Source organism: Bombina bombina, chromosome 4, assembly GCF_027579735.1.
Source record: "Bombina bombina isolate aBomBom1 chromosome 4, aBomBom1.pri, whole genome shotgun sequence".
NCBI lineage: Eukaryota > Metazoa > Chordata > Amphibia > Anura > Bombinatoridae > Bombina > Bombina bombina.
Genome location: NC_069502.1, coordinates 104,698,834 through 104,718,140, shown reverse-complemented (window position 1 = coordinate 104,718,140; position 19,307 = coordinate 104,698,834). Strand labels below are relative to the sequence as shown.

General features: G+C 37.9%; 1 protein-coding gene across 1 annotated transcript in view; it reads left to right on the top strand.

The window, feature by feature from the left end:
• Window positions 1–19,307, top strand: part of LOC128656938 (cytochrome P450 2K6-like) — a 400,794-nt gene that overhangs the window by 186,725 nt on the left and 194,762 nt on the right. Inside the window, exons 5-6 of the mRNA XM_053711116.1 lie at window positions 9,748–9,910; window positions 17,360–17,509. Of these exons, the coding sequence (XP_053567091.1) occupies window positions 9,748–9,910; window positions 17,360–17,509 (313 nt within the window). The remainder of the gene's footprint in view (window positions 1–9,747; window positions 9,911–17,359; window positions 17,510–19,307) is intronic.

The following is a 19,307-nucleotide window of genomic DNA, read 5'->3' as shown; positions in this document are numbered from 1 at the left end:
GCAATAAAGGAGTGTAAAGTTCTGTAATGCAGAGCCATTGATTCCTATGGGGAAATAAAAAGTTATGTTTACACCTAACACCCTAACATAAACCTTGAGTCTAAACACCCCTAATCTGCCTCCCCCAACATTGCTGCCACCTACATTATACTTATTAACCCCTAATCTGCCAAACCCAATGTCGCCACCACCTACATTACAGTTATTAACCGCTAATCTGCCGCCCCTGACACCGCCGACACCTACATTACAGTAAGTAACTCCTAATATACTGCCCCCAATGTCGCCGCCACCCAACTACACTTATTAACCCCTAATCTACCGCCCCCAATGTCTCCGCCACCTACCTACACTTATTAACCCCTAATCTGCTGCCCCCAATGTCGCCGCCACCTACATACACTTATTAACCCCAAATCTGCCGCCCCCGACATATCCGCCACCTACCTACACTTATTAACCCCTAATCTGCTGCCCCCGACGTCGCTGCCACTGTACTAAAGTTATTATCCCCTAAACCTAACCCTGTCTAAACCTAACCGTAACATAACCCTAACACCCACTAACTTGATCATAATTAAAATAAATCTAAATAAAACTTACTAACTTAACTAAATAATTCCTATTGAAAACTAAATACTTACCTGTAAAATAAACCCTAAGTTAGCTACAATATAACTAATAGTTACATTGTAGCTATCTTTTTTTTTATTTTTATTTCACAGCTAAGTTTGTCTTTATTTTAACTAGGTATACTAGTTAGCTATTTACTAACTACCTAGTTAAAATAAATACAAATTTACCTGTAAAATAAAACCTAACTTGAGTTACACTAAAACCTAACCTTACACTACAATTAAATAAATTACATTAATTAAATACAATTAACTAAATTACAAAAAAAAACAACACTAAATTACACAAAATAAAAAAGAAATGGTCAAATATTTAAACTAATGACACCTAATCTAATAGCCCGTTCCAAATAAAAAAGACCCTCCAAAATAAAAAAAACCTTGCCTAAACTAAACTGCCAATAGCCCTTAAAAGGGCCTTTAGCAGGGGATTGCCCCAAAGAAATCAGCTCTTTTACCTGTAAAAATAATACAAACTACCCCCAACAGTAAAACCCACCACCCGCACCCACACAACCAACCCCCCCAAATAGAAACCTATCTAAATAAACCTAAGACCCCCATTGCCCATTAAAAGGGATTGGATGGGCATTGCCCTTAGAAGTGTCAGAAGTCTTCATCCAAGCAGCAAGAAGTCCTCAACGAAGCTGGGAGAAGTATTCATCCAAGCGGGCCGAAGTCTTAATTCAAGCCGGCAAAAGTCTTCATCCAGGCGGCATCTTCTATCTTCATCCATCCAGCGTGGAGCGGCTCTATCTTCAAGACATCTGGCGCGTAGCATCCTCTTCCTTCCATTGCGACTGAAGAATGAAGGTTCCTTTAAGGGACATCATCATCCAAGATGGCGTCCCTTGAATTCCGATTGGCTGACAGAATTCTATCAGCCAATCGGAATTAAAGGTGAATAAATCCTATTGGCAGATGAGCTTCAATCCTATTGGCTGATGCCATAATCCAATAAGATTGAGCTCGCACTCTGTTCCAATCAGCCATTAGAATGCAAGCTCAATCCTATTGGAACCTTCATTCTTCAGTCGCGGTGGAAAGAAAAGGATGCTCTGCGCCGGATGTCTTGAAGATGGAGCCACTCCGCGCCGGATGGATGAAGATAGAAGATGCTGTCTGGATGAAGACTTCTGCAGCTTAGATGAAGACTTTGGCCAGCTTGGATGAAGACTTCTCCCGGCTTCGTTGAGGACTTCTTGCCGCTTGGATGAAGACTTCTGCCGCTTCATTGAGGATGGATGTCGGGTCTTCAAAAACTGTAAGTGGATCTTCGGGGGTTAGTGTTAGGTTTTTTTAAGGGTTTATTGGGTGGGTTTTATTTTTAGATTAGGTTTTGGGTGGAAAAAGAGCTAAATGCCCTTTTAAGGGCAATGCCCATACAAATGACCTTTTCAGGGCAATGGGGAGCTTAGGTTTTTTAGATAGGTTTTCATTTGGGGGGTTGGTTGTGTGGGTGGTGGGTTTTACTCTTGGGGGGTTGTTTGTATTTTTTTTTACAGGTAAAAGAGCTGATTTATTTGGGGTAATGCCCCACAAACGGCCCTTTTAAGGGCTATTGGCAGTTTAGGCTGGGGGGGGGGGCTTTTTTATTTTGATAGGGTTATTAGATTAGATTATAATAGACCGAAGACCAACTGGGCGAGGCCACTGCAGACAACTTGTCAGTATCCATGGAGAACCCTGCAACGGAAATTACATAACCTAGGAAGGTTACTTGAGTCTCATGGAACTCACAATTCTCGAGTTTACAAAACAGCCTCTTCTCATGTAGTCTCTGAAGTGCCCGTTCTACATCAGAACGATGAGCCTTAAGTGTGGGTGAGTGTATGAGGATGTCACCTAAGTACATCTAAGTACACCACAACACACTGTTGAAACATATCTCATAGGACATGATTAATAAATTATTGGAAAACAGCATGAGCATTACATAGGCCAAAGCACATTACAATATATTCATAATGCCCACTCCTGGTGTTAAATGCTGTTTTCCATTCATGGCCCTCCTTGATCCTAACAAGATTGTACTCTCCTCTCATATCAAGTTTAGAAAAGACAGCAGCTCCCTTGAGGTGGTCAAAGAGTTCCGTAATGAGCGGTAAGCATTCTTAATAGTAAGATGATTAAGACCCCTATAAAAACCCCTAAAAACCCGTATAATCGATGCATGGTCTTAACTCGCAACTCTTTTTCTTCACAAAGAAGAAGCTAGCCCCTGCAGGAGAGCAGAATTTGTAGATGATTCCCTGCGACCGAGCATTGGCAACATATTCCTCCATAGCACAATTCTCTGCAACAGACAGAGGGTAAACCCGGCCCCGAGGAGGAAAGGCTCCGGGTTGCAGGTCTATGGCACAATCGTAAGACCGGTGAGGAGGCAATGTACCTGCAACAGCAACTTGTCAAAAACATCTAGGAACTCTCGGTACTCCTCTGGCAATTGAGATACCAAAGAAGTGCACAATACTTTGACTGGCTTCTGAAGACAAGTTTAAATACATTGCAGAGACAACAACAAAATTTCGGACCTGTGCCAGTCGAGACTGGGATTGCGCTTTGGAGCCAGGTATAACCTATAACAATGGCAAAATAGAGGAGAGTTTATCACCTGGAACTGGAGGGTTTCAAAATGCAGAACCCCAACAGCCATGGATAACGGAGTGGTTTCGTGAGTAACGAGTGTGGTCTGAAGGGGCCTGCAATCAATGGCCTCAATAGCAAGCGGAGCGGACCAAAGCAATACAGGAATAGAGTGCTTTGATACAAAAGCACTGTCAATTAAATAGCCTGCAGCACCGGAGTCAACAAGAGTCTGGGTGACTATGGGGGAGTCCACCCAGGAAAGGACAACCATCCCCGACAGAACTTTTGTGCGAGCGTTTCCCAGCCACATAAACTTTAAAAGGTGGCCCTGTAACCTACATTAGAGGCAGAGCCCCTCCCTCCTCCGAAAGGCCCTCTTTGCCACGGTGAGATGCATGAATCCCAACTCCATCTGCTCAGCAGTACCTGGTGCCTCCGAACCAGGAGGCATGGGAGGAGAGGGAGGCATGGGTGGGAACAAACATGCAGGAGACAATGGAACAGGAGACTTCCGCAAGTGCTCCTTTAAAGAGGGCCTCTCTCTGAGACTGATGTCAATTAGGATTAAAAAAGACACCAATGCCACAAGATCCTCTCATAAATCTCTGGCAGCAACTTCATCTTTAATTGCATCAGAGAGCTCATGAAAGAAGGCGGCAACAAGATCTTCATTGTTCCAACCTACCTCTGCGGCAAGCATATGGAACTCAATGGCATACTGAGCATAAGATCTTGTACCTTGCTGAATGGACATGAGTCATTTAGCAGCAGAGGAGGAGCGAGCCGGATCATCAAATACCCTTTCGAAAGGAGGACACAAATTCAGGGTAATTTGAAAAAACTGGTTTATTAGTCTACCACAAGAGATTAGCAAAAGCAAGAGCCATGTCAGAGAGTAAAGAGATGAGAAATCCCACCTTAGCTCTGTCAGAGGGAAACACCTGAGGTAACATCTCAAAATAAATGCCCACCTGGTTCAAAAACCCTCTGCACTGGTTAGGATCACCTCCATATCACTGAAGTAGAGGTGCAGAACCAGACATGCTCCTGGTAAGACTAGGTGCAGCAGCGTAAACAGGATCAGCTATAACTTATGAGACACTCTGATCCAAATGTGCAGTGTGAGTCATAAGGGTTTGCAGGGATAGTGCAAATTGATCCAAGCAGTGATCCTGTTCATCCATCCTGGAAATGATGGTGGGTAAAGATGGATTATTAGCACCATCAGGATTCATGGCCCTTTCATAATGTTGGGGTACCAGGAATCAGACTGAGACGGGAAGTGCAAAAATAATCACACCTATATTAATAACAAAAAATAATAAAAAGTCCACAAGCCAAATGACAAGCCAGGAGTCAAAGCCAGAGCTGGTAGTCAGACGAGCCGAGTCAGGAGCCACAGCGAGTAGTCAGACAGCCCGGGATCAGGAACTAGGAAAACAGCAGAGTCAGGAACAAGCCAGGGATCAGGAACCAGAAGGGACGTCAGACAAGCCAGGTAATACACAGGAACAGGAACACAGGAACTAACAAGTCTAAACAATGCAAGGGCAAAAGCATACTGAACAGAGGCCCTTTAATTAATGAATGTGGCATCATAATCCTGGTACTGCAAACTGTCTCACACTGATGATGTTCACCAGTTTGGCCATAAGAGGGCACCCAGATGAGAGAGCAGCGTTACACACTCTACATCAGATTCAGTGAGAGAGGTAAGCAAAATAGCAGACAGCAGCAAATAGCAAACAAAGCAGGGTGAAACCCTGACAGGTACAAACTTTGACCAACCACCTTCTCAAACAGCAAGCACACTTCCAAACACTCACACCATCGCCATAATAACAGGGAGGGAGGGAGGGAAGATTGTAGCTTCTTCTTGCCTACTGGTCCGGAAGTGAAGAGGCTACCATTTCCTACACTTCCTTATTTATACCACTCCACCTACACCTCCCACTGACCTAAACACTACCCTATCTAACTCTGCCTTGGCCTGCCATGGGGTCAAAAGCCCTTCCCTCTTATTCCTTCATCCAGGACTGCCTTCACCCCATACTTAGGCAATATGTTCCCAACCCAATAAATTCAAACACACACTGTAACTTGTATTTTGTCTTTCACCTCTCCTGTAAGGTGCAAACCCAATGGGCCAATGGAGCACAGGCAAAGGCATCAAAATGCCTCTTCCATCGCCTTGAACCCTCCTACACTTACCAAGGTACTGAAAAAACACCTGCCGATCCTACCGTCACACCTGACCCTCCTATGGTTCCCGATATTAAAAATCTAGGGAGCGCCAAAAGAGGTTAAAGTTTCCATATTTGCCCCATCCCATCCCAACCAACCACTGGCTGCAACACTCCCCCCACTCGGCTCCCCAATCCCAGCAGTAACATCTCTGACTGGTTTCCCGATCTGTTGTCCTCTCTTCTTCTGCACCTGGCCAGCCACAACAGGTCTGGTAGATGTGCCTTCACTCATCTCATCATAGTCAAAGTCACTGAAGACACCCACCAGGACAATGGAGTTGCTGTCCTACTCCCGCACGTGGGTTGAGCCATCCATTCCTCAATCAGCCTCAGCGGAACAGCCACTTTTTCCACTCAAGGATGCACCACTATTGCTGACAGGGATCTCCCCCAATTCCTGTCACAAATCTTGGTGCTTCTGCCTCACTCCCCTCGACCTGTGAATTCAGCTCAAGATCTTGTCTCCCCATGTGATTACCTTACCGGCACATCATGACTTGTGGGTGTTATTTTTTCCCTACACCCCTCAACTGCTCAAGCAGCCAGCCTGTAACTATCTCCCTCGCTAATGCTGCCACTGCAGCTAACACTTCCTGCATCTGAGCCATCACAGGTAACACGCTGTCAGTTTTGGATCAGCGCGAGAAGCTTCCAGACCCAAGTCTCTTCTCACCTGCTGGTCCTAAAAAGAAGAGGCCACAACTTCCCACTCTTTCTTATTTATACCACTCCACATACACCTCACACTGACCTAACCGCTACCCTATCTAACTCTGCCTTGGCCTGAACTGGGGTCAATGTACAGCTTTTTTAGAACCTGAGCTGGAAAACATAAACCAAGGAATTATTTAGCTTTTTTTTTTTTTAAAAAAAACACACATTTATTTATACTTTAAGAAATATTAGACTGCTTGGCTCAGCTACTACAGAATAATTACTGCTCACCATGTAATTGTATTCGCTCATGTGCCTGCAGCTCTCTTTAATGACATTATCCTATTTTATAGCTTACTCGCAACTTGTGACAGAAATGTCCCACACACAGATTAGTGATTATGACAGTTTTTTGGCAGGTTTAACTTTTGCTTGGGGTTTGCCTCAAAGAAAGAGAGGAAAATGCTCTCTTTGTTGCGTTAAAACAAGCCGCTCTGTTTACACAAACTAACAGGCAGAGCCCCACAAGCCTAAAGAGATGTCAATCAAAAAGGGCAAGTGTGTCCATTGACTAATAATAAACAGGGCATTACCCATCTTAGGGTAGTTAAGGTTGAGTCATTGCGCACAGCTAACACACCTGATGAAGGAGCATGACCCAGAAACGCTTCATGAGTATAAAGTTTTGTTTGGCCAGGCAAGCAAGTGCATTATGACTCATCCGTATTCTTATTTTATACTTACCATTAGCTGTGTTTATCACTTTTTAATGTTTTTAATTGAATTTGTTCCGTTTGGCGCACACTAGCACTTTAGGTATATGACTCCGTGCATCAACCCCCTTTGCATATTACATGTCGCCAAATACCCACTTTATACTATAAACTTTATGTAAACATATTTATAGTTAAACCATTGCATTATTGCAAAACAATCTTTTAGTATGTTTACTTGCATATAATAACTTGCTATATTGGTGTGCTTGGACACCTTGAATGTATCTTGGACTAATATATGTCAAGCAACCAAATAAATCTGTTTTTTATTAAGATTTTCTAAAGATATTTATTAAGATTTGTTCTTGAAAATTGTATATTTTCTAATATTTCACTTTAAGTGAAGGTAAACTTTGATGAATGAAGCCCGTTTTGAAAAAATACTATTAAATACAGGGGCACTTTCATTCATCAAAGTTTAGAAAGCAGACGTTACCTTTGTTTTTTTCACAGCCGGAGCAGCTTCCCCCACCCGGAGATCCTCTCTTCACACGTCATCAATGACTAATCCAGCTTACTCCACATGTAATCAAGGGAGAAGGGGAAAGCAGTATATATTTATCTTATTGATACCCCATAAACAAAGTTAGTACTTATAATGTGAAGAGTAGATACTCTTTAAAGAGGTACAGTTACCTTTGTAGACACAATATAAAGATGGGGGGTGCTCACTGTCCTAACATAGAACTAATGCTAATATGTTGGAAAAATAGAGAGGTATGACTGGCGCTCATGAGGCCAGTCATATCTCTCTATTTGACCAACATATTAGCTTTACATGCCCATTTGTTATGAGTTTTGACCCTGGCAGTTACCGCTCCAATACTGCACTTTATAGGTATTATGTTTGCGGGGTTAATCCTCCTTTATAGTTCATTTTCTGTGCAGTCCATGAGCCTGTTTTGGTTTGTACTGAGCTGAGATGCTGCTACGGTCTTTATTTGACATTTATTCGTATATCTTTGTATAACTGGAACTCATTTTCATATTAGATTCTTAATCTAAGTTTTAAGTTAAGTTGCACAGTTTAGTTACACAGTTAGTGTCTTGATTTATCGTATTTGGGTACATAATAAACGTTAAGTTTTAATTACAACATATCCCCCTCTGGGTGGTTTTTCCTGCCTTTACTATATATACAATAGTATATCCATTTTTGAATGCTCAGACACTGTCCACTTTTCTCTTTTCGTTTGCATTACTTCCTCCAATCACAGCATGGCCTCAGGCAATGACTCCCCTGTGGGAAAGCCATTATTGGAGGAAGCTGGATTAGTAATTGATGATGTGTGAAGAGAGGATCTCCGTGTGGGGGAAGCTGCTCTGGCTGATGAATGACAGTGCCCCTGTTTTTAATAGTATTTTTAAAAACCGGGCTTTCATTCATCAAAGTTTACCTTCACTTTAAGTGTTGTTTTCTTTGTTTTTTTTTCCTGAATATAAACATTTTCTGCAGTGCAGTGGTCCCACATGCCTGCACTGCCGCCCGGTCACACCCTGGCCACGCCTGGCACGCACACTTTCAGCCGACCATGCCACCATCACTCCCGCTCCTATCCGACCAAGCCCCCACCACAGCCCCCACCACAGCCGCTCCCGCCCGGTCACACCCAACGCCACTCCCGCACCCGCCCACCTTCTCTGCTGTCTGATCCTCACTGTCTCTACTGCACATGACAGCTTCGGACAAACATACCTGGCCTTTTATAATATAGGATATATATATATATATATATATATATATATATATATATATATATATATATATATATATATATATATATATATATATATATATGAAAAGTATATTTTTTGTTTGCTTTTATCTAAGTATGTTCTTTTCTTTTGCAGGTAATGCTGACGACAAACATGGTTTTCACTGATCCCGTCTCAATAGTTCTATTCATTATTCTATGTCTATGTTTGATAAGCATTATTTATGGCTGGGATAGAAATGTTTACAAAAATTTTCCTCCTGGACCAAAGCCTTTACCATTTATTGGACATTTGCATCTAATAAATAAGTATGACACCTTTAAAAACATTATAGAGGTAATATTTTACAGATATAACTTGTTATTTAAAAATGAAATGAAATAGTTGTCCATATGTAGTTTAGACTTAGGTTAGTGTTATTGCTTTTTGTTAGTATTTTATGTTTTGAATGGCAATGGGATTTAAAGTGATTTTTCATGAGTACAATTGTTTACTTGGCAACCTAAAGCAAATTTGATGATTGTTTTTTTTTTTAATTCTTGAGAGGAACAGCTTTCAAAATGTATTTTATTTTATTTTGAGAAACATATTTCCAAATGTATCATAGTACTGTATTTATTTAATTCCTGCACTGAAAAAAACACCCTTTTTCTTGCCAGACTTGTAGAAATGTCACCTTTCCACCAAAAGATGGTGTGAATAATCCCTATCAGCCAGTGCACATTTATATATAACCATACATTTGATATGTTTATTAGGCATTTTTTAAATGTTTTATTTATTCTCTGTCTCTCTCTCTACATACTTTCCCAACAAATTGAAATAAAAACCCAGAGCTGGATGGCTTGGAGGGGAGCCTGAGCTGCTGGGGTTGGTGGATAGGTTAATCAGGTGATAGGTGATTGGATGGCCATGTGTGCATGTTTGGACAGTTCTGAGCAGAGCTGAAACAGTTAAACATTTCAATAAAATGAATTGGGATATAAGCAGATGAAAGCAGGGGAGATCTATTTACAACTGTCTTGTAAATCATAGCATGATTAAAAAAGCTTTAATATTGTTATTATATTATTGCATTTCTAGTGTTAAATTGAAATTAAAAAAAACTGTCACATCGTTTTTTCCCCCTAGCTATCTAAAAAGTATGGGCCTGTGTTCACCATCCAATTGGGACCCAAGAAGTATGTTGTACTCTGTGGATATGAAACACTGAAGGAAGCTCTAGTGAACAATGCTGATGAGTTTTCCTGGAAAGGTGTATTTCCAATTATCGAAGAAATGATTAAGGGACACGGTGAGTATTTTTTTGTTTTGTTAATTTGCTTAAACCAATTAAAATCTTGCCTTAAATGTAGTAAAACCATTTGGTTAGAATTAATTATGTGCTGAGTGGGTCTTCTACACAAAGCAAAATAAGTATTTATAAATATATACAGTATATATATCTACCTACGCATTGAATTGTAATGGCTGCGTTGCTATTTTAATGCTGAAATGGCCATTTTGTCAGCGTTAAAAGACAAACACACAAACTCGTAATCTACCTGAAAATTTCTAATTGAGATTTCTCCCAATAAAATATCAGTCTCTCCAATATACTAAAGGGCTAGATTTAACAAGCAGCGGATGCGGCTGTCTCCAACCAAAGTTTGTATTTTTTTTAAATTTAAATTATTTTAAATGTTTTAATTGGTAAATAAAAATAAAAAACACTACCTGTTAAACTAAGTTCAGTTTGTTATGAGTTTAAAACTTTAAATTTGCAAAATCAAGTCTTCCCAAATGTGTGCTAGGTAACAAGTGGCACGCTAACTGTTGCACTCGTATTAGGAGTATAAAATAAACGTGTTTACTTAAGCGTTATTAAATTTAACGTACGTTGGTAAAGCAGGACTTCAGAGCTCTGGCTCAATGTTACTCGAGACAAAAAAGGGGAAAAAAATACTTTAAAAGTACAGTCACACCCATAATAATACTGTTAAATAAAAATATTTAAAAATATCATTGCATATAAATCTTATAAGGGCTTAAAGCTATGCGGTCTGAGGTGTTAGAAAAAAATGGACTGCAAAGGGCTTTAACATAGAGATACACGCATATACATGTATAAATATGTGTGTGTATGTATATATATATATATATATATATATATATACGTATATATGTATTTATGTATTTACAGTATATGTATGTATTAACAGACATATATACATATATATATATATATATATATATATATATATATATATATATATATATATATATATATAGGAGACCTTTGTAGTCAAGTAGCTGAAAAAAATCATATTTATGCAATATTCATATTTAATGAAGTGTTATACAATGTATTTACTGTTAATATTTCACATTCTAATTCTCTTCATATAAGGGAATATGTTCTATGTTAGATATACTTATGTATAGATATATATTTTACCAAAAAAACAACAGATATAAGAGTAGATTACGAGTAGAACATTATTTATCGCTCCTGCTTGCTCACTAACTCCACTGGAAGTAATTTGGGTACTGCGCATATTAAAAGTTTAAAGTAAAACGTTTTTCTCTAGTGCGCTAGCCGATGTTTGCAAAAAGTCAAACTTCGAATATCAAGACATCAATAACGCATTGCCTCAAAGTCAATGTAGGGCAAAAAGTGAAAAAAAAAACACCCTAATCGCATGCAAACCTATCACATTTTCTCAAGTGCGCTAACCTGACATGAATATATTAATATTTCACATTCCAATGTTCTTTACATAGAAGAATATGTTCTATTTATTCATAATGACACATTTCTATATATTATGTTTTTTTAGTAATATATATGTCTATACCTAGATAGACAGATAGATAGATAGATAGATAGATAGATAGATGATAGATAGATAGATAGATAGATAGAGAGATATAGGATATCCATTTATCTTTGTGAAGAACAATGAAATGTGAAATATTTGCATTAAATACATAGCATAAATATAATTTTATATGCTTTCATCTACTTAAAGGGACAGTCTACATGGGTTTGAAAGCACCTTGTTTGGGATTGTTGTGCTGTGGGCATCCCCACTCCGTCCTGTGCCACCTCATGCAGGGCAAAAGTGATTACAGAATTCTGGGGAAAATGTATTTATTCAGCAGACCTAAAATGGCCGTGAAACTCCTCCTCCCTCCTTCTTCCTCCTTCTTGTGGATTTGTTACATATTGCACCCAGCAGTGTGTGTAAATGGACTTAGACACTCAGGCAGACACATTGCACATGCGCAAAACTACAGCACGCGTCATGAATTTTACAAGTGAAAGCCTGATCATTGGATGCTGCTAAACAATAGAAGCACCAAAGGATTCTCTGGGAGGAGTTTGCTGCCATCCTACAACGGCCGAATGGAAAAGTATTTTTTAAAATACTTTTGTCTTTTGCCCTGCATGAGGTGGCACAGGATGGTGTAGGGTGCCCGCAGCCCAACAATCCCAAACAAGGTTCTTGCAAACCCATGTAGACTATCCCTTTAACTGTAAAGTGCTCCAATGCACTTCTATATGTATACATATGAATTTATGTGTTTATATGGGTATATATGTCTAATCAAAAAACATAAATAATCTTTGAGCCTTTATAACTATTTAATGCATTTTTTTTTATAATTTTTATTAGGCAGTGTTATTATAAGTGTAACTGTACTTTGTTGAATGTATTTTTGATGTGTTGTGTGACAGTTTTTTAACTAACAGAACAGTTTATCAGAGGTCTGAAGTCACTCTATCCCGGCGTGTGTTATATTAAATTGCGCTCAATCGGTCGTTTTTACTTTCAACCTGTAATATGCTCCTACTAAAGCGTGTATGCAACGCACTACACGTAATCCAGTCAATATATAGAAATATGTATTAATTAAATATTCCTCTATGTCAAAAACACTGGAATGTAAAATATTCGTATTTCATGTCAAGTAAGTGCACTTCGGGGCAATACGTTAACGTGGTCACGATATTCAGACTTCGGCTTTGTGCACATACTGGGCTAGCGCTCGTGCGATAATTTTTTACTTTCCAATGGTAACATACGCGCTACCCAACACATGCAAAAAGCCTCAGTCTAGAGGAGATAACGCAGGAGCAGGAGCCATAAATAGCAATCCAGTCAATCCAGTCTGAGTAAGCAGTAGACTGTTAGATATTAATATGCTAATGCAATGCCTTCTTTTTTTTACAACACAATTTAAAGCCAGTTCAAAGGGTTTACTAAGTTAAGGAGCCTTTAGAAGGCAGCATTATGCCTTTATTATTATTTAAAGGGATACTAAACCCCAAAAGATTATTTCATGATTCAAACAGAACTTATCATTTTATAAAAAGCTTCCAGTTTACTTCTATTATCAAACTTGCTTTGTTCTCATTTGTTATTCATGTTGTGTTTTGTTGAAGAGATACTTAGGTAGGTTTCTGGAGCACTACATGATATAGTCCGACCTTCTAGTGTTCTTGTATTCTTAAAAAACTGCTGCCACATAGTGCTTCCGACACATGCACGCTCCTGAGCTTACAACAAAAGATAACAAGAGAACAAAGAAAATGTGATAAAATAAGTAAATTAGAAAAGTTGTTTAAAATTGCATGTGCAATCTGAATCATAAAAGAAAAATGTGGGATTTCATGTCCCTTTAAGGTAGTTGTATCCATAACAACTGTGCTTGCTGACTTTTTAGCCGCCCCTTATAAGAGGACCTGTTTTGTTTTTTACTTTATTCAATAATCTGCAACCTTACTGAAAAGACAGAAAAGGAAATCATTTCAATCCTATCACCTCTAACCTACTTCCTTATTACAAATCTAAATGGATACAAAACAGTCTGTTGTATTCAGTAAATCACTAAGCAGTGCATTATACTTAATAATTGCATTATGTATTACTCATCATTTTAAGAGAATTTACGTTTCATTTATTTTTTAGCTTAATTTGTGTAAGGGTCCATTACTTCCTGTCACTGCCCCACAAGGGGGCTGTGGTCTTTCCAGGAAAGCAAAGGAGAAACATTTCCTTTGTAGCATTGCTAGGAGAAATATGCTCTACCTGCAGCCAGTTTATTACCCATGCTCAGTAGAGGAATTCTAATGCAAAAATTATTTTACAGTATTATTTAAGTTCTACACAAGATAACGTAACTAAAGTGGCGCTTAAATGCACACAATAGCCAAAAAAAGAAAAACATTTTTTTTATGTATATATACAGACAATATATGTAGGGGAAAGACCCATAAAATTCCAACGATATTCAGTAACTGAGTAGGATTTTCTGCAATCACTCAGGCAGCTCTCTTAACCAGTCCTGGAATCACTGCATACTGAGAAACCGGAACAAAAGAGAAGAGGCACCTCATAGAGTAATAACGTCTTCCATAGAGAAGAAGCAATCAATAAAAGGAGCAAAACACGAGTAATAGAGCACCACCAGTTGTGCATGTGACATAGGCAGGGAGTATTTACTTAGGATAAAAAGACCTTTATTGTACATAGTGGGTTAACAGTGCAAGCTTTTTACTGGTGACCCACTATGTACAATAAAGGTCTTTTTATCCTAAGGAGTGCTGCTTTTTACTGGTGACCCACTATGTACAATAAAGGTCTTTTTATCCTAAGGAGTGCTGCTTTTTACTGGTGACCCACTATGTACAATAAAGGTCTTTTTATCCTCAGGAGTGCTGCTTTTTACTGGTGACCCACTATGTACAATAAAGGTCTTTTTATCCTAAGGAGTGTTGCTTTTTACTGGTGACCCACTATGTACAATAAAGGTTTTTTTATCCTAAGGAGTGCTGCTTTTTACTGGTGACCCACTATGTACAATAAAGGTCTTTTTATCCTAAGGAGTGTTGCTTTTTACTGGTGACCCACTATGTACAATAAAGGTCTTTTTATCCTAAGGAGTGCTGCTTTTTACTGGTGACCCACTATGTACAATAAAGGTCTTTTTATCCTAAGGAGTGCTGCTTTTTACTGGTGACCCACTATGTACAATAAAGGTCTTTTTATCCTAAGGAGTGCTGCTTTTTACTGGTGACCCACTATGTACAATAAAGGTCTTTTTATCCTAAGGAGTGCTGCTTTTTACTGGTGACCCACTATGTACAATAAAGGTCTTTTTATCCTAAGGAGTGCTGCTTTTTACTGGTGATCCACTATGTACAATAAAGGTCTTTTTATCCTAAGGAGTGCTGCTTTTTACTGGTGACCCACTTTGTACAATAAAGGTCTTTTTATCCTAAGGAGTGCTGCTTTTTACTGGTGACCCACTATGTACAATAAAGGTCTTTTTATCCTAAGGAGTGCTGATTTTTACTGGTTACCCACTATGTACAATAAAGGTCTTTTTATCCTAAGGAGTGCTGCTTTTTACTGGTGACCCACTATATACAATAAAGGTCTTTTTATCCTAAGGAGTGCTGCTTTTTACTGGTGACCCACTATGTACAATAAAGGTCTTTTTATCCTAAGGAGTGCTGCTTTTTACTGGTGACCCACTTTGTACAATAAAGGTCTTTTTATCCTAAGGAGTGCTGCTTTTTACTGGTGACCCACTATGTACAATAAAGGTCTTTTTATCCTAAGGAGTGCTGCTTTTTACTGGTGACCCACTTTGTACAATAAAGGTCTTTTTATCCTAAGGAGTGCTGCTTTTTACTGGTGACCCACTTTGTACAATAAAGGTCTTTTTATCCTAAGGAGTGCTGCTTTTTACTAGTGACCCACTATGTACAATAAAGGTCTTTTTATCCTAAGGAGTGCTGCTTTTTACTGGTGACCCACTATGTACAATAAAGGTCTTTTTATCCTAAGGAGTGCTGCTTTTTACTGGTGACCCACTATGTACAATAAAGGTCTTTTTATCCTAAGGAGTGCTGCTTTTTCTGTGATTATAGGGATTATTTATTTACCAAAATCAACTGATCTTCACTTTTTGTGCAATAGACTGAGCTGCTGCAATTACTGAAGGTTGCCCATGTGGAGGGCTTATACTCACAGCATGGGCTCCATGTACTAAGTGGCGGATGGACAGCTTCTCAACTCGTGAAGCTGTCCATCCGCCTTCGCTACACACGGGCAGCGGATCTGTTGATTCGCTTGCCCATATGTATCATTACACACTCATCGGAGTGTGTAATGCCCGCCCCTTCATTCGTGCGACCAATCACGCGACTGAAGGGGCTGTCAATTACCGAGAGCGAGCAAGCTCTCTGTGATTTTCCCTCACCGCCTACATTGTGGGAAGCAGGCTCGCATATGCTACTACATAAATTCTTTGCACAGGGGAAAAAACAAGAAATGTATCCCTTAGTTTATTTCATAGATTAGATCCTGAAAACCTTTAACATTTTTACATTAAATGATCAAGTTCATTACTGTCTCCTCTGCATTATTTACCCCATGCAAAGAAAGATACAGAGACAATCACTTGTACAAAGCAGTTTCACTTACCTACAGTTGGGTGATGAAAAAGGACATGAGGTCTCTCGTCATTTGAGATGCAGAGCAGTGCGTGACATCATTTTGCTGTGTGATGATGTCACATACACCTCATTAGAAAAAGGATGCCCCCACTATTTGACCATCACTAGGCAATAATAAAAGTTTAGCATTCCCTGTTCATTATAGAAAGGAATAGCGAATATAGCTGCAGAATTCAACTATTTTCGGTGCCAGATTGATTAATGTAAAAGTGAAATACAAAAATATCTGAATTTAAACAGATATTTATTTGTAGTGGGGCACTTTTGGACTAATAAAAATACTGCATTAAAAATAGTTGAATTCTGCAGCCCCCAGTCATATTTGGCATTCGTTTCTCTAACGAATTATGAATGCCGTCACAATAATATCAATCACCTATGTGTTAATTTCATAAGGTCATAGATATTGTATATCTCTTAACTAATAAAACTAAATAGGAAAATAGTGTAATAGTATTTTTTTTGTATTTTCTGATATTTTTTTTTATTTTTTTGCTAAGCTAGGTAAGTTTGGACATGGATAATGAGTATGCATGCATTGTCTTAACATATATATATATATATATATATATATATATATATATATATATATATATATATATATATATATATATATATATATATATATATATATATATATATATATATATATATATATATATATATATATATATATATATATATATATATATATATATATATATATGAAAGAAAGGTCCGGGCAGAGCTCAAAGCAATACTATTTATTCCACGATAGTGACAGCAGTGAAAAACAGTTATGGATAAAAAGCATGTCAAAGAGGGCAAGAAGTCTAAAATATATATTGCTTAAATTCTCAAAATGTGTTGTAACAACAATGACAAATCAGAATTGTACATGGTTGTAAAATCTATCTAATATATTTATTTTAAATATTTTATTCCTACAAAATAAGAAGTTTATTCTAATTTTCAGTTATTACATTTTATTGATTAACATAACTAAAGAATACAAAATTATTAAATTATTAATTCTCAATTACTACACTATATTAAAACAAAATTATCACAAAAATGTGTTTGTTTTTTTATATGATTTTTTTTGCTTATGTAGATATTTCTGCAATATGTAGTTATTTTTCTAAATAGAATAAGGTATAGTTTGTGTGGATATCGCACATAAATAGCACTGCCATTGATTTGTAAATGTAATCAGTCACTATTCCAATTAATTATATTTTTATTTTATTTCAGGTGTTATTTTTGCCAATGGGGAGAATTGGAAAGTCATGAGGAGATTTACTCTTTCAACATTACGAGATTTTGGAATGGGAAAACAATCTCTAGAAGAGAAAGTTAATGAAGAAAGTGATTTCTTAATTCAGAAGATTGAATCTTTTAGTGGTCAGTACATTTTCATCTTTGTTTACACATTTTACAAGATGTTTGAACAGGATATAATTTGTTTGTAATTCTGAAACACCTATTTATATTTAAACTGAATCATTTGAATGTCAAATAGTTTATGGCAATAATTATGTACAATAAATGAATCTATTCACTCATTTGTTTACTTGTTTGGAAACATAGGCATTTTTCAGTTACAGTTTGACTTTTGGATTAAACAATTGTACTGTGATAAAACCTGAATGTACTTTTAGATTGTGAGGGGTGCAAACATGTTCACCATAATCACATTCTCACTTAAGTAAAAAATAATAATTTAATTTGAAGATATTTAGACACCAACATAAAGAGATAATTAATTATATCATAAACAGTCAATAATTTTAGTGGTAATAAAAAAAGTGTTCAAAACACATCCAAATCATATTTAAATAAAGTATTACACTCAAAAATAAAATAGTTATTTACTTAAAAAAATATCAATTAAGTAAATAAAAAGTTTTATAAGGGTTAAAGGGGATATGGTAGGTGACAATGTGTTCGACTGGAAAGTGATAATATATATCTTTACATGTGCATAGATAAAAAAAGTAATCATATATATAGAGCTAGAAAAATATCTATTAAAAAAAAAATATGTTTCCTTATATGTGAAGGAATCTAAAGTATTTCTTACATTCTATGGGTTTAGCTCTGTTGGTCTAGTACAGAGTTGGGTTAGTTCACAATCGATAAATAATATTTTTTTTAGTAGCCTGTCCCATTAAAGTCTATGGGAAGAAGTTAGCGCAGTCACGATATCTGTAGTCCTGAAGCTATCACCCCTGACCTTTCGCTTGTGCTCTAAATTTTTACTTTCAACTTTTAATATGTACGCAAGCCCAGGTATGTTAAAATGTAAAACTTTGAGCACAGTTAGCGTGAGAGCAATAAAAATATTTAGGGCGCCCAATGTCCCAATGTCTATATTTTTAAATGTATTTTTTTGTGAAAAATTGATGTTTCCCTCCCAAAAATCGGCCAATCGGATTGAACTTGATTCTGATTGGCTGATTCCATCAGCCAATCAGAATTTTCCTACATTAATTCCGATTGGCTGATAGAATCCTATCAGCCAATCGGAATTCGAGGGACGCCATCTTGGATGACGTCCCTTAAAGGAACCGTCATTCTTCAGTTGGACGTCGTCGGAAGAAGATTGGTCTGCGCTGGAGGTCTTCACGATGGAGCCGTTCCTCATCGGATGAAGATAGAAGATGCCGCTTGGATCAAAATGGTTGCCGTCTGGATCGCCTCTTCTTCCCGGATAGGATGAAGACTTTGGAGCCTCTTCTGGACCTCTTCAGCCGCAGGATTATGGATCGCCAGCCCCCGCTTGGGTTGGATGAAGATTTTGGAGCCAGGACAGATCGGTGTGATACCTGGTAAGGTGAAGATAAGGTAGGAAGATCTTCAGGGGCTTAGTGTTAGGTTTATTTAAGGGGGGTTTGGGTTAGATTAGGGGTATGCGGGTGGTGGGTTGTAATGTTGGGGGGGGGTATTGTATGTGTTTTTTAACAGGCAAAAGAGCTGAATTCTTTGGGGCATGCCCCGCAAAGGGCCCTGTTCAGGGCTGGTAAGGTAAAAGAGCTTTGAACTTTTGTAATTTAGAATAGGGTATGGCATTTTTTTATTTTGGGGGGCTTTGTTATTTTATTAGGGGGCTTAGAGTAGGTGTAATTAGTTTAAAATTGTTGTAATATTTTTCTAATGTTTGTAAATATTTTTTTATTTTTGTAACAGTTCTTTTTTATTT